General features: G+C 52.6%; 5 protein-coding genes across 5 annotated transcripts; all 5 read left to right on the top strand.

Annotated features, from left to right (window-relative positions):
* Window positions 1-2,416: 2,416 nt before the first annotated feature.
* Window positions 2,417-4,045, top strand: N0V96_000206 (uncharacterized protein; the record flags this gene model as incomplete). The annotated part of the gene is made up of 1 exon (XM_053191648.1): window positions 2,417-4,045. The coding sequence occupies one exon, from the start codon at window positions 2,417-2,419 to the stop codon at window positions 4,043-4,045; it is 1,629 nt and encodes a 542-aa protein (XP_053050732.1).
* Window positions 4,046-4,473: 428 nt separating this feature from the next.
* Window positions 4,474-6,448, top strand: N0V96_000205 (uncharacterized protein; the record flags this gene model as incomplete). The annotated part of the gene is made up of 2 exons (XM_053191649.2): window positions 4,474-4,617; window positions 4,676-6,448. The coding sequence occupies 2 exons, from the start codon at window positions 4,474-4,476 to the stop codon at window positions 6,446-6,448; spliced, it is 1,917 nt and encodes a 638-aa protein (XP_053050733.2).
* Window positions 6,449-8,243: 1,795 nt separating this feature from the next.
* Window positions 8,244-9,018, top strand: N0V96_000204 (uncharacterized protein; the record flags this gene model as incomplete). The annotated part of the gene is made up of 2 exons (XM_065755862.1): window positions 8,244-8,247; window positions 8,492-9,018. The coding sequence occupies 2 exons, from the start codon at window positions 8,244-8,246 to the stop codon at window positions 9,016-9,018; spliced, it is 531 nt and encodes a 176-aa protein (XP_065615102.1).
* A 434-nt stretch (window positions 9,019-9,452) lies between these two features.
* N0V96_000203 (uncharacterized protein) lies at window positions 9,453-10,480 on the top strand (the record flags this gene model as incomplete). The annotated part of the gene is made up of 2 exons (XM_065755861.1): window positions 9,453-9,490; window positions 9,556-10,480. The coding sequence occupies 2 exons, from the start codon at window positions 9,453-9,455 to the stop codon at window positions 10,478-10,480; spliced, it is 963 nt and encodes a 320-aa protein (XP_065615101.1).
* Window positions 10,481-12,484: 2,004 nt separating this feature from the next.
* Window positions 12,485-14,274, top strand: N0V96_000202 (uncharacterized protein; the record flags this gene model as incomplete). The annotated part of the gene is made up of 2 exons (XM_053191651.2): window positions 12,485-12,946; window positions 13,009-14,274. The coding sequence occupies 2 exons, from the start codon at window positions 12,485-12,487 to the stop codon at window positions 14,272-14,274; spliced, it is 1,728 nt and encodes a 575-aa protein (XP_053050735.1).
* Between the last annotated feature and the right edge of the window lie 1,847 nt (window positions 14,275-16,121).

Raw genomic sequence — 16,121 nt, 5'->3', positions numbered from 1 at the left:
GCTAATGTCCGGGGCCGACCGCTCTAATGCACACTTCAACATGATCATTGGTCGATGGAAGCGCGAACAATGTGCTGAGGTTGGTGTCAGGCTTTAGGTACTATTTGACATGTAGATTGGATCTCTACGCCTGGCTTCTACGCCAGTCTCACCAAGTTCATGCTCACCATGCCCAACACCATACCAAACATTTCTACCAGTACCTTAAGTTAGTCGATTATCTGATGTTCTGTTTCGCAAGTTGTTTGTCGTGTTATTGAACCAACAGCGCTACCTTGCATAACAAATGGAAATAGGAAACCATCGTTAGGGCATTTGTCGGCATTCGTAATTTGTGACTATATCATGTAAGTCTTGCCCCCTGCTTTACCATCCTTCCATTCAGTCCTTCATACTCTTCTGAAATAAAGCCAGAGGCCCAGACTCCAGTCGTATACACACCATCAGTGTTGATTACTCCTCCGGCCGACCTGTTGTTACATCTCTATGCGGGTATGTGCATTCAACCGCAGTGTCATTTTGAGCGGTTCGCCGAGTCTTTTCGACAAGATCAATCAGCGATTTACACACCCTCTCCATTCATAATTGTGACTGATCATTTTGGAACTCAGGCTGTCATCCTTCAAGCCATTCCAGGTGTGTAACAAACGGAAGTTGTGGAACTAATGCGCGAGGACGTTGCGACAGATTGACTGACGGGGACAAGATTCTTCTTTCCCCGGATTTTGAGGACGTCTCACACGGTCATACTAGCTTACACAGCTGTTAGTTTCTTTACCTAGTCGCTTCATCCCGTCTAAGCGGCACGTGGAGGGAGGGACATTGCTGACCAGCTTGTACCTCACACTTTTAGTAGTGTTAGGTTATATGTTGGCACAATGAACAATTACGGCCAGAGAGACCCCCATGAGTACGAACTCTTTGGACAAGTCAACCCAGGGGACTTCTATCTCGAAGACGGGAGCTATATGAATGCCGGAGATTTACCTTCTCAGGATAGGGTCCATCGCTTAGACATCCCGCTGGGCGGTGGACCAACCGATGATCCACAAAACCTCATGTCGTTTGTCCCCATTTCAGGAACCGCACCCTCAGGACATTAGGCTCCTGAAGGTGGATGGTCGCAGAACGAGAGTCACTGTCTCGATCTACGGCAATCGCAGGTGTCAGAAGGGTGGGAGTTAAAAGATCAAGAAGCAATGGAATTGGCGGAACGTACAATGGAGGAAACCAAGTATGAATGTGGCATCTGCTGGAGGGGCTTCCCTAAACAACACAAGCTCAAGTAGGTCGTGGGGTCCCTAGGATTGCATTTGGAATAGAAGCAAAGCTAACATCAGTACAGCAAACATATGAAAAGGCACACGAAGCCACTCAAGTGTCTATTTAGCATGCCGAGAGCCACTCCTGACCGATGCCCAGCCGGGTTTGCGGAAAAGAGAGAGACCTCCTTCGTCACCAAAACACCAACCATGTAAGGGTCGACGGACCATACAAGTGTCCTGGCTGTGGGGAAGAACTAGGACGGCGAGACTATGTATCGCGCCACCTCAATGAGTCATGCCCGACAACCAAAGGTGGTAAAGAAGCGCCGTGTTGAGGAGGCGAGTCTTGGTAGTAGGCTTCACACTTCTTGGGTTATTTTACTTCGCAGTTTCTCGTTTCCAACTTCATTCTTCAATCTCACTGGATCCGCTCTGCTATTTCATTCGTTGGTCAACATTCCCCGCAAGCAGTCTCGGCAGTCTTTCCTTGATGAGGTCTCAGGACGTCGGTCAGTCAGTCGTCCGCGTACTGGCCGTTACACTCTTTAGAACCCGTAGCATCGATTCAATAGCTCTTATAACCTCCGTTCGAAGATGCATCGTATGTTTCCACGTAGAATCGCGATCTGGACAGTCAACCATTCGACGCAGCAAGGAAGGAACCACACCATCTCACTGCCCACGCCAAGACGCATTTTGGCGAACATACATGTACCCTCGATCCGGGCCTTTGGTAGCTCGTGCTAGCAACAACGTTAATCTAGTTGATGTTAGCGCTAGGATAGCCGCGAGCGGAAAAATGCATGGCATGATGCGCATCATTTGGGGCAGTGATCATGGTCACTCATTGGACAGAGCCGAGAGCGGAAAGATCAGGTCTCAGGACTAGCAAGTTCATTGGTCGTGCAGGAATGTCAACTCTCATCGTCAGATGAGCGCCGAGAGCTCGAGACGACAGCCGCAAACAGATGTGTAAATGTAAACAGAGGCTGCTTTTGATGCAACGATATGTGGCAAAATGGAAACATGGTCAACAAACCTTCAAAATCACTCATTCCAATGTTGCGGATCTTAAATAGCGGGGTCTGCCCGCGGAAGCCAAAGACTTTGTTGCTCTATCGTCTCAAGAATTTCTTGATCAAAGATCCAAGATGAAGTGGACTGCTTCCCTCACAATTGCGCTTGCCGCGTTGCGGCAAGTTGCAGCTACGAACTCAACATCATGCACCCCGAGGCTGATCAGCTACTGGATCAACGCCAACGCCTCCATCTCAACCGTCGAGTCGGTCGATGCGGGCAACGGCTTCTCCGAGGATGGCAACGTCGCCTTCCCGGGCAACGTCACGAACTTGCCCAGTCTCTGCGCCGTGAGCTTCATCGCAAAGACATCGGAAGGAAATGAGTACAAGTTTGCCATGTTCCTGCCAGATGAGTGGAACAACAAGATCCTCACAGTGGGCAACGATGGCTTTTCGGGAGGCGTCAACGCTCCGGCCATGGCCGTCGGCGTCAAGTACGGCTTCGTCACCCTCGGAACCGATGCCGGCCACAACTCTACCCAGGATAACCTCACTTGGGCGCTGGGCAATAATGGCGCCAAGCTGGACTACGGACACAGGGCGTTGCACAACTCACTCGCGCTGGCTCAGAGAGTTGTTGAGAAGTACTACGGTCTGGCCCCTACGGCATCCTACTTCTCTGGCACGTCAGACGGCGGTCGACAGGGTCTCAAGGCTGCTGAGATGTACCCTCGCGACTTCTCGGCGCTTTTGATCGGTGCCCCGGCCTGGTGGCAGAGTCATTTGCAAAGCTGGAGGATCGCGATTGGTATCACCAACCTGCCCACCGACAACGCGAAGCATATCCCAGCCGAGAAGTTCACCGTGATTGGCGATGCCGTCAGGAAGCAATGCGACGCAGCGGACGGAGTGGAGGACAGCATCGTCAGCGACCCTAGCAATTGCACTGTCAACTATGACCTCTTCACCTGCGGTAAAGATGGCGTTGACGCAACAGCTTGCCTGTCTGCTGAGCAGGTCACCGTCGCTCAGGCACTGTACGCGGACTACAAGGTCAACGATGAAACTGTCTTCCCTGGTGTCAGCCCCTCCTCCGAATACGGGTGGGGTTCGCTACTGGGTGGCGGTAATGGCTCTGAGCCGAACGAGGTGGCCGTTGGCTACATGAAGTACTTCCTCTTCAATGACGCGGAGTGGGCGTGGTCGAGCTATAACGAGACTGTTCCCGCGTATGCCAACGAAACGAACCCCGGCGAGCTCGATGTCAACACCTTCAACCTGACCAAGTTCTCCAGCCTCGGCGGCAAGATCATCATGTATCACGGCCTTTCCGATGCTGATGTCCCCGCCAAGGCATCGCAGATCTACTACGACAAGGTGGTTGCGCAGTCCGGCGGCGATGTCGAGGCTGTTCGCGCTTGGTTCCGTCTCTTCTTCCTCCCAGGACTGGGGCATAAGACCACGACCGTCGACGCGCCTTGGTACATCGCCGGACCGGGACAGGCAGAACAGCTTCTCGGCGGTGGCAACTACTCGGTGCCGGGCTACTCCGATGCAACACACGATGCCCTTCTTGCGCTCCAGCAGTGGGTTGACGGTGGTGCCGCCCCGGACTCGCTCATCGCGACAACGTGGAAGAACGCAACTGACCCGACCACTGAGGTCCTAAGGCAGAGGCCAATTTGCCCTTACCCATCAACACAAAAGTTCACCAGTGGGGGTGATCAGTCGAAGGCTGAGAGTTTCACGTGCTCAACTTAGAGGAGAAGGGGACTAATGGCATTGAGTTGAGAAGCATGGGCAAAAAGACAGCACGGCGAGTGTCGCCAGCTGGGGGCGGCGTAATGAGCTACAAAACTGCATAATAGCAATAATGTTTAATGTGATTTCAAGACTTCAATTTGTGCATCAGCCTGCTATATGGATAGCACCTTGCATCACCGCCACGTGACCCCGCGCCAGTTTGCTGACAATGCAACCAGACAGATCCGACGCGTCGCCACTTCGCAAGCATCAAAGCCATGGCAAAGGAGGGGCACCGTCAACTCTCACCCCTGTGACACGAAACTTTCACCAGCAGCACCCTCCTCCAGCAACACGCACGACACTGACTAAGGAGACATGCCTTTCTCGGTAGTTGCTCCGGCATATCTTCTGGCTTCCCTTTCAACGCTGCCCATCAGTTTACGATGACCGCATCTACGACGTCCCCGCCGTCCCTTGACGAGGTGCCAGAGGACGTCCATGGAATTTCAGAGCATGGAACCCTGAAATACTCCCTCTTGGGCCCATCTCTTACAAAAGCTGGACAGGATGCCGTCGATCAGTCCAAGGTGTGTCTCCAGAAAACACTTCAGCGGAGCGAAGAAGTCCCTAACAGTGGCCTACCAGGTATCCGAGATTATCTACAACGCCTCGAAAGGATCCAAATTCTTCAATCGGGAAGAAGAACGCGACAAGACCTTGACAAAGAAGATTGAACAGATCCTCGAAAAGAAACGGCATCTCGAAAAGCAAGATCTCAGTCGAGAGCTCCGCCTCGCTGATCAGCTCATCACACAGTTGGAGATGTCCCGAGACATTACGCAATACATCGTGCACGTCGATTGCGATGCGTTCTATGCTGCCGTCGAACTACTAGACCGGCCTGAACTCAAAGACATTCCCTTTGCTGTTGGCAGCGGTGTTCTAACAACGTGTAATTACGTTGCGCGAAAGTACGGGTGTCGGAGTGGTATGGCTGGGTTCGTCGCCAAGAAGCTATGCCCAGAACTGGTTCTGCTCAAGCTCAACTTCGAGAAGTACACGGCGAAGGCACACGAGGTCCGAGAGATTCTAGTCGAATACGACCCTAGATTTGAGAGTGCAAGCATTGACGAGGCGTACTTAAATATTACGGAATACTGCACGAATAATGGGATTGGGCCGGCCGAAGCTGTGGAGCAGATGCGACGTGAGGTCCACGAGAGAACCAAGATCACAGTATCAGCAGGCATCGCAGCAAATGCGAAGCTTGCAAAAATCTGTTCGAACATGAACAAGCCGAACGGCCAGTTTGTTCTGCTAAATGACCGAGGCGAGATCTTGCGTTTCATGGCAAAGCTTCCACCCAGAAAAGTCAATGGCGTCGGTCGTGTGCTGGAGCGACAGTTGGCCGAAATTGGTATCAAGACTTGCGCGGACATCTACCGTTATCGCCAATTCCTCCGACCGCTCTTTGGCGACAAGGCGTACGAATTCCTGATCAATGTTTATCTCGGCCTAGGGCGCACCAAGATCCAGCCGGCAGAGGAGTATGAGAGGAAAAGTGTCGGCACCGAGAGCACTTTCAAGGATATTTCTGATCCCCAGCAATTCAGAGAAAAACTGAAGTGGACTGCGGAGGAGTTGGAAAAGGACATGAAGAGGGTAGAAGTCAAGGGTCGCACACTGGTCCTCAAGGTGAAGCTTCACACGTACGAGGTCTTTACACGACAAATCGTGTTACCAAGAGCCATATGCCTGGCTGACGACCTTTATCGTTTCTCCGTCCCCATCTTGGCGAAGTTGGAGGAAGAGATGCCGGGCATGATGCTGCGCCTAATGGGTCTACGATGCACACACCTTGTCAGCACGAAGAAGCCAGATACGATGGCATTCTTTGGTTTCAGATCACGGAGACCTGATACCGCAGTATCACCCGAGAAGGCTCTCAAGTCTATGCACTCTGGAGCCAGCGGTGAACTTGACGATGACGGCTGGGAGCAGTGGCCCGAAGAAGAACTTCTGGGGCTTGACAATCGTGAAGATTGCCAAGCAGTTGATATCGAGAGCAATGGCACGAACATCGACGGCGAACCAAGCCCAGCTAGAAGACACGGCAAGGAGATTTTGCCGAATCCTGTGCCGGAATACGCACCCGTCAATGATGAGATGTGGGATTGTCCAATCTGCAATCGCCCACAAGCGCCGTATGAACGGCAGTTCAACGAGCACATCGACCTCTGCCTCTCAAGGCAGACCATTCGCGAAGCCGTGCACGAGGACATGCCCCCTGCGCCGCCCTCGAGGTCGACAACGCCGGACGCAAAGAAGGTCAAGGTCGGTGGAGAAAAGAAACGCGGCAGGCCACCCGCGAGACCGCCAAGTGACGACCCACGGCAGAAGAAGCTTTGTTTTGGATGAGCCGTAATGACAACCCGAACTAGATGATACCCGTAATATTACATGATCTCAATAGCTCTGCCGGGCGTGGAGAAGCCGCTCTCGTCACCCCACCCCGCCTTTGTCTCCCACGAGTCAAATCTGCTACCCCGGACGGCGACTCTTTTTTGTTCCCCCCTTCTGGGCAATTCTGTTATTTACACTATCTGGTACAATGACAGATGGGCATCCTTGAACACGACAACTGCAGAAAAGTTCAGAGTCCAGGTGGCAAAAGCCGGCCGGCGAACATTATGTTCCGGGGACCTGCAGGTCCATGGCCGCGCTAGCTAGCGCGCGATGAGGACGCCACGGCACCTTTAGCCTCCAACGCTTGGAGCCTTCGTGATCCAATGAAGCAAGGGACCAAGAAAGAGGTCGGATGAAACTTTCCAATCCATGCGTTGGATTCCTCACGGATCGACAGGAGTGATCTCGCTTTCCAGATAGATCCATTGTCTTTTTTGGACGCCTCTTCGCGGATAAGCATTCAAGATCCGGGATACTGACTTCTGTGCGCCCATCGTGGACCAAAACTCTTTCTTTGAACGCGTGAGGCTTACGTTGGTCCGAAGGCGTGCCGTTGCAATTTATCCAACCGGTCCGGAAAACGGTGCAACGCCGCGCGCCCTCACGATGGCTCACTTGCAGGATTCTCCTCTCAACGGGGGCAATCATGGTGCCAACGTTGCAAGTGACTGAGAAGTGACGCTCAACAAAAAGCAACATCACATTGAAACTTTGGACCGGCTGTTGTAAGGGAGAGTGATCCAGAGCCACGTGTGGAGTTTCGTGGAAAGGATTCAGAGCAGCCACTTGTATCAGAATAGATCGATGCCTCATACCTCCCTTCTCTTAGATTGGTGGGCCAGTGGCCCTCACCTGCACGGTATCAGAAATCAGAAAACAGAAGCTTCTACGTTTGGCTGAGAGTCTCATCAAGGCTCCCTGCGCTCGTTCCTCGACAGAGTCAGCACACATCGTGAGATTTGGACCATGGGCCAGACTTGAAGCAGCTGGCCAGGGCCCTACCACACCAATTCGTGTCTGCAATCAATGTCTCATTCTTGTTCAGCAGTGACAGCCTCGAAATCAGGAGAACCGTGCGCCAGCGTTATCTCAGATAAAGCAATGTTTCCTCTTGACAGGTCCGATTCAGCGACTCATGAATCCTCGCGCTATTCAAAGCCCTAACGAATCGCTTAGAGATCTGCGATGACGCTTCGTCCTGCGGATCTTACGCTGGTAAGCTGACTGGCTACTGGCTGAATCGCCAGGCGACATGGACCCAAGAGGGCCACGACGACGGCCAAACAGAACGTTACCCATCATGGCTCAGCTCTACGAGAGCCCGGCTCTCAGTTAGCGTCCGGAAGAGAGACGTCCCTTGACACTAGCGCCAGCGACCTGCTTTTGCACGCAAAAGCTCATGCAACCGACGATCCACACTGGAAGCCATCGTCTTGAACCGCGACTATTGTTTGCACCCTCCCACTCCTACCGAGGGCGGCGCCTGTGAGGGGATGCAGCCGCGCTCCCTTGCGTTGCAGTTTCACTCCAACGGCCCCCAGCTCGGGCCATGAAGCCTGACCATTTCCTTTCAGACCAGGAACTGACAGGACTCGGCGTTCAACTCGTCTTCAATTTCTCCCTGCGTTGAAAAGACTTTCGAGATGTGATCGACATCGACGGCCAGCGCTATTGTTGACGTAAACAGGGATCTGCACGACGGTGCGCCGGCCTCACCACCGCGTTTAGCTTACCTTGGAAAAGCACGATGGGTGCGCTCATAGTCTTTTAAAGTGGTTTCTGGCTGGTGAATCACGGGTGAGTGGGAAAGCACTTTCGCATTCCTCGAGAAACCTTGTTTCCCAGCCCCATCTGCATTCCAGCATATAACCAAGTCGATCCTCGGATTTTGAATACGCAGAATATCTAGTTCTATTCCCTACGCTCCTTTTCTGCTCGCCAGACGGCAGCTTCGCACATTACTATTAGATCTTTCGTCAACAACACAGAGATCAGTCATCATGGAGTCAAGTGCAAAGGCCACGCCTACCCCAACTGCCGCAGCAGCGGCGCCTGCGTTCAACACTGCGCCAGTTGCGGTCTTCTGGCTTGCTTGGGGTGGGCTTTGGACAGTGCTGTTGGTATGCGGTATGGCATTTCTCTTTGTCAACCGCAAAATGCCTTTTCTGAGGATCCGCGGCCTGGCTTTGTCGTTTGGCGCTGTCACTATGCTCCACCTTTACTGGCTTTCGGTGCAGATCGGCCTTGCCATCGGCCAGTTCGTCCCCGATGGCGCCGAGTTTTGGGTGATGGGCCTCTACCTCCCCTTCGGCATTGCTCTTTTCCACGCTTCCAACAGCCGGTTCCTCCACATCGCCAAGGCGCAGCGGAAATATGCAGATAAGCCACTCACACAATCCAACTCTCAGTTGGACGCCAGCAACGGGCCGGACAAGACCCTGACGGGGAAGTTCCGGAAGCTCGATTACACCACCAAAATGCTGGCCGTCGTATGCACGGGCATGCTTGTCCAAGTGAGTTGATGCGGGCTCAGATGGCGGTGCATGTTTGACAGTTGACACATGGCTGACGTGCTTCACCATCAGCTTCTTCTAACAGTGGTCATGTATCTCGTCTCGCGCAAATATCACCCGTCGTTTGGTATCCCCGGCACTGAAGTGACGGGAACTCCCGCAGAGCAAAAGGTCGAGATGGGTAGAGGCTGGGAATGGTGGCCTTCTGTATTCTGGCAGTTCCTCTGGGCTTGGCTGGTTGCACCCGTGATTCTCTGGAAATCACGTGGAATCCAGGATACACAAGGGTGGCGTCTGCAGACCATTGCATGCTCTATCGCAAGGTGAGTTGAAATCCAGGTTAGCGCTTTGCCGCTTCGCCGTGACAAATCCCCCGAGCCAACACTAATGAGTTCAGCCTTCACGCTACCCCTATGTGGCTTGTCGCCTTGTACGTCCCAGCCATGGCGCCCGTCAATGCCTACTTTATCCCCCCGCAGTGGTAAGTTATATGAAGCACGCATGGACACTTTCTTCTTCTCGAGCTTGACGTTGACTCACTGCTAGGATCTGCCTCTCCATCACCTTCATTGAAATTTTTGCCATCTTTATTCCCTGCTGGCAAGTCGTCAAACACAAGACTCTCAGACAGGAGACACTCGAGTCCATCGCTGTCTGGGAAGCCAAGAATAAGGCTCGCACCGGGAGAGATTCTGTTATCACTGGATCAACCAAGGTTGGCAGCCAAGCTTCTGTCAGTTGGAAATCGCTTGCACAGCTCGAGAAAGACACCAGTCAAGCGGAAAGTGTCTACACAATGGGCGCCCTCGAGTACGTCTTGGACAAGAACCCCGAGCCCCTACGCAAGTTCTCTGCCCTCAGAGACTTCTCCGGCGAGAACATCGCCTTCCTGTCAGCCGTCGCCGAATGGAAGTCATCAATCCCTCAGAGCCCCGGATCATCACATCGATCTATCGAGATCTCACGGGAACGATTCAACCGTGCCCTGCGCATCTACACCGAGTTCATCAGCCCTTACCACGCCGAATTCCAGATCAACATCGCATCGCAGGACTTGAAGCGGTTACAAGGCGTCTTCGAAGGCGCAGCTAGGATACTATACGGCGACCGAACGGAACGCTTTAGCGACCCTGTGGTGCCATTCGAGGATAACAGCTGGGGTGGACCTGAGTCAACAGCAGGTGGCTCGGAGATGAGCTGTGTATCACGAGATGGCAGCGGTGACCCTATTGCGGACCGAGTGCAGTACTGGGGCGAGATCCCCGAGGCTTTCAACGCTGCTGTCTTTGACGACGCGGAGTCGAGCATCAAGTACCTTGTCCTAACCAACACTTGGCCCAAGTTTGTCAAGGAGAGGCGGTATTCACTAGACTCCGAGGACTCTGGGGAGACGGTTGAGACATTCCAATCATCGTCAACATTGTCGTCACGGGTCAAGAAGTATTTTCGCACCATGAAGGTCGTGGTATGACCTTGAAAGACATGAGGCAGGGCGCGGCATTGGTTGTTCTCTCTTTCCTTTTTCCCCTGCGATGATATCCCCAGTCTACCTGAGTTTACTATACCAATTTGTAATTTACTATTACCACAAAAGCCAACATCAATGCCAAAGTCACTGCCATGCACCATATTCTCCCATGACATGATGAATGCAGCGTGTTGTAGAATCTGAGACAAAATCGAGATCCATCCACGTGTGCTCGCAATCTCCGCAATCTTACAGTTTTGTGAGTCCAATCAATCAAGCCAAAATACGTGAATCACACCTTCAGTGCCTTTGTCCTCTTCCATGCGGTGGCCTACTCGAGCACAGCCATGTGGCGAACGTTTAGATCCGGGATCGCCATGCCATGAGCCGGGGCACGAACAAAGGCGAAGCGGGCGTTGGAGGCAGTCGGCTTCGGCATTTCGCAGACACGAGGACGGAATCAGTGATGGTCCCGTCGCTGCGGAAGATGCCGCTGTGGATGGAGGCCGAGGAATCGTGGTGGGAAGGTCCGAGCTATCAAGATCGGAGGCGCCAAGGTTAACGGATTGCAGGAGACGATTGAGTCTTGGTGTCTATCGGTATCGCCTTTCCCGTGCGTATGTTCGCTAAGCAGACTAAGTAGCTTGGAGACTTTAGACTCGGATCAAGGTTGGCATCGTTGCATAAGGTATGTCTCACGTCAAGATACCAAAGATGTGGACTTTTCCCTTCGACGCTCCCACGCTGCCTACATGTAAGTTATGGTCCTTCGTCCATAACGGCATCTTGAGAGTTGCGCCATTGGGAAACTTGCTCTTTCGTGCGTAACGTCATGCCTGTAATTCCGCTTCCGGCTGTTCGGAATTTGTGCGACTGTAACACCAACTCTAAAAGTCTCGGCCTAGCCGCGTGGAGTTGTAACCATGATTCAAGGAATCTGAGATTTGATTCAAGCTTTGGTGACGCTCCCGGATTCAAGAGCATAGAGGCTCTTCAATTTCTGGCTTCCTTCAAACGGATGGGGAGTATGTCTGGATCGGGTTGGCACGTGTTGCTGACGGTCCGCCCGGTGGCTACCAAGTATCATCCACGGCCCCGAAGCGGCTGGGGGGTGTGCTCAATTTGCACCATAGCCGCTCGGGGTGATTGCATATACCACTTCATTCTTTATGTTTAGGATTCTAGGATTTCTGGAAGAATGCATGTAACTCTGTAGATGATCGGGTGCCACAGGGTTTGGAGCGATTATAGAAACGGGTCCGGCTTGTAAGGCAAGTAACTCTCTTTTTCTCCGGAGATGAATTGATAGGCTGTTAAGTAGAAACAGCTGCGTAACCTAACCGTAGTTGCGCTGATCAACCATATATCGCTTCATGTTGATTCTCAAAGTGTACTTTATGAGTCTTTGAGTACCTTAAATGAAGTTTAGTCGTTTGCTATCCAATAACCTCAGAGTGGTTGGACAAGCTCTTAGTAAACATCTTCAGCGCACCACTACATCAAAGACGCACGCGACGATCTAGGGTCTTCATACTCCGTACAGATCGTCCAATCGTTAGAAAGATGAATAATATGACAAGGACGAAACCCCCAAAAGGGAACCTCGCTTGACACTCGAAACGTCTCGCTCGTGCCCCTCCCGGCCGTCGTCGCCAGCACCGGGGGCCGGTGAGACCATGAGTGGATACCCCGCCAGCGCCGAGACCGAATCGGGTGCCGCGGCTACCGCTGTGCCGCTATTCTGCAGCGTTAGTGCTCACTCCCGTCCCCGTTCCTCCGCAGGGGAGGCAGCGCCAAGAGCATCAACTTTCATCCGAAGCTTACCTACCTCCAGGGCAGACTCCGCGCGGCCTTATGGACATCAACTTTGGAGATACAAAACACTCGCGATGCGACGCTGTTGAAGCAGTCCGTTGTGCCGCTTGAGTCGTTATCTCATTCTCAGTACCTCATTCGCACAGCTCATACCAGATTGCCTATCGCAGAAGCATCTCGATAACCAACGCCATGGCGGGACTCGCCGTATATGCGGCCATCGTTGCTGCTATCGCCATCTTCGTTCGCCTCTTCTACCTTCGACTCTTACCCAGACCAATCCCAGGGGGGCCGCCATTCAACCTCGATTCTGCTAAACGAATCCTGGGAGATGCACCGTACTTCATCGAACTCGAGAATGCGGGCGAATACTGGCTCAAGTTCTTCACACAGCTGCTCACTAAGCACAACACCCCGATTGCCCAATTTTTCCCTGGACCTTTCGACAGGACCCATGTCGTCATTGCTGATTATCGCGAGGCTCGCGACTTGATGTCGAAGCGGGGTAAGGATCTCGGTCGCGGTGTTACCAACGATATAACGTGGAATAGCGTGATCCCGGGTCACTTCATCTCCATGGAAGATTCGCATCCTTCTTTCAAGGACACCAAATTCCTGACCAAAGATCTCATGACACCGAGCTTCTTGCATGGGGTACGACAAGTCTCGTAACTAGACAACTTGAAGTTGCGGGGTGTGATGTTGACAGAATGCAGGTGTCGGCGCCAGCTTCGCATAAGATGGTTCACAAATTCATAGAGCTGTGGAAAACCAAAGCCGCCGTCGCTAATGGCCGGCCGTTTGAGGCCGACGCCGATCTCGAGGCTTTTACCTACGACATCATGAACGCTGCGGCTTTTGGCACCTCTGTGGAAGATAGCTATACCAATGAGAGACTCGTCTTCCTTCCCTCGCCAAACGGATCCGAATCGCCCAAGTCAGATGCCTCACAAGTTGCAGAGTTCCCGAAGCTCCGTCCGCCACACCTTTTATTCGCCTTGAACACTCTCAACGAAAGAATTAACGGAGCCTTCCGCGCACTCATCCCCAAGCTCTTCTTCCTCTACGACAATAATCGACCGACTATCCGCCGGGCATTTGGCTTGAAGAAAAGCATTCTTCAGTCCCATATTGACCGCTCCGTCGAGAAGTTGTCCCGCAGTGATAGCTCAAAGGAGGAGTTCGCTTCGGCAGTTGACTACATCGTCTCGCGCGAGATTTCAGCAGCAAACGCCGCAGGTCGTGAGCCGGTCTTTAACTCGGCAAGGATACACGATATGATCTGGGGTTATCTCGTCGGCGGGCAGGATTCTACGCACAGCACGCTCTGCTTCACGGTCAAATATCTGGGTGTTCACCAAGAAATTCAGTCTAAGCTGCGAGAAGCGCTGCGGCTGGCATACCCAGATGCAGTTTCAGAGAAGCGAGAGCCTACGGTTGACGAGATCACCAAGACTCACGTCCATTACCTCGACGCATTCATCGAAGAGACTTTGCGTCTGAGCAGTCCCGCCGGAGCCATCATGAAGGAGACGCTTGTCGACATGGACATGTTTGGGTACCGCATACCCAAGGGAACGCCTCTCGTCTTTCTCTTGGCGGGGCCAACGGTCTCAGAAGCCGGTGCCAAAGTCGACGAGGCGAAGCGTAGCGAAACATCACAAAAGGTCGCCAACGAGGGTGTCGGAGATTGGGCCCTGACCGAATACCCTCCCGAAGAACTTCACCCAGAACGCTGGTTGCAGCCTGACGAGAAGGGCGAAGTCGTGTTCAACAATAGAGCTGGCCCGTTTATGAGTTTTAGTTACGGTCCACGAGGATGCTGGGGCAAGAGACTGGCGTATATGGAGTTGAAGCTGATCATTACGCTGTTGGTTTGGAACCTGGACTTTATGGGGTTGCCTGCTGAGTTGGAGGATGATGCACTTCTTGAGGGGATATTCACGAAGCCGAAGTCGTGTCTCGTGAAGCTGAGGAGTTGAGCACTGGGTGGCAGGGGCGAGCTCACGATCCGTCACCATAGGAAAGCTCTGCTCAGCCAGAGGACCAAATTCCATTGGGCCTAACACCTGTGGCTCTCTGCTCGTTGGAGGAAAGGGGCGTATCATCTGACTTCGTTTGTGCTCTCAGCATCCCGGCACATGAAGGTTATGTGATTTAATTACCAAGAAAGAGGCTAAAGAGTCCATTTACGTTGTCTTTAGAACCATGTATTACATGCAATCGAAATGCATCCATTCCTGCGCCCAGCCCATTGTATGCCCCTGATATCACAATCTATTTGATCCATTTCCCGCATGGTATGCATGCTAGTTCGATTTGCGCCAACAGTTAAATCGGAAGTTCTCCATCTTCGCATTCTATACAAATCTACCTTAACTCTACTCATACTCCCCATGAGGTCTTGAAATCGCCGGGCCTGCGTATTCTGGGAATTGACACCGTAGAGTGATGCAGTAATCCAATTCTCCCAGCGGCATGTTCCGAATAAGCTCCATATTTTCTGGGCTCAATTTTACGAATTCTGATCCGCTGAAATCGATTTGCTGAGCTTGTAACGTTGGATTGCTACTTTGGTCGGTGAAGTGCTCTTCGGACACGATGAAAGACTCAGGACATTCTTTATCTTTGGGTTCGCTCACGAAGGCTATGGCTCCTCGTATACTCCTTGCAATAAGAGCCAAGTTTTCTTCGCTGATCTCCACTAATAGCGGATAGTTGTCAGTTATTAGTGAAGGGGGCACGGGGGGCTACATAATTCGATATGAAGGTTAATTTGCGGCTTGAACTTACCCTGCAACCCGTAACCGGGACGGGCATGTCCATACTGTGATCTCCATAACTTCGAGAGGCAGTCGATTCGGTGGTTCCTGTGTTGTTCCTTTTCCCGAGGACGCTTGATTTTGAGCATTGCGAAAATATCGATAAATCGATACCAGTCCTCGGTCGAAAGTCGTTCGAGAGGATTCTCTTCCAAAGATGTTGTTGTGCTTTTCGATTGATCACAAGGCTTCATTCCCCTGCGTTTCGGTTGGGGTTGTTGATTGACGACGGCTTCTTCCTGGCGTTGATCATCGATGGCCTCAATGCGGCGTTGATCCTCAATGTGGACGTGGAACCGCCAAGTGTGTTGTCTGTTGACCTCTGTTAATACACATACGATTAAACACCATAAGATGATGAGAAGAGCTCTACACACTTCAAATCGCAAGCGCGATGAAATCCGGCGCGACACGCTGTCGCTGCTGTCGCACCGTACATCAAAAACACTATACAAATCAAGAAATTGGCATCCCCGGCGTCTCGCGTCACATCGGAGTTGGAGACAGCGGTCGGGGGAGTTGTCAGAGTCTGTTGTCCGGCGCTAATCGAAACCCTCTGCGCCGTGGACGGCGCTGTGGAGGCACTGGGGCCGGCGGCGTGACTGGCGATACCGCCGGTGGTGGGAGACTCTTCGATTTCCCTGCGTCCAGAATGCGGGAAATGAGTCGGAGACTGGCCTGGAGCGAGATCATTTGTTTGTTCCAGCGCCTCCCGAAGGCGGGTTTGTCGATCGTCCCACTCTTCGAAAGGGAAGAAAAAGTCGTCTCCGAAGGCAGTCAACTGCGATGGTCCGTCCCACCCTTCCAAAGGATCGAAGAAGTCGTCTCCGCGGAGAGTGAACTGCGAAAAGTAGGATTAGCATCGGTGCTTTATAGAGTGGCGGCCATCCTACGGATACTCTACCCTCAAAGGATGGAGAAACCTTGCATTGGGAACGTCCCGACCCCATGGGATGGGGCCGTGATGAGCGGGGAGTGCAGCAAGCTTCAGCAACGGTGTGGGGAAA

Source organism: Colletotrichum fioriniae (genome assembly GCF_027942845.1).
Source record: "Colletotrichum fioriniae strain IMI 355084 chromosome Unknown scaffold_1, whole genome shotgun sequence".
Lineage (NCBI taxonomy): Eukaryota > Fungi > Ascomycota > Sordariomycetes > Glomerellales > Glomerellaceae > Colletotrichum > Colletotrichum fioriniae.
Note: the sequence above shows the minus strand (reverse complement) of the source record. Positions and strands in the feature narration are given on the sequence as shown.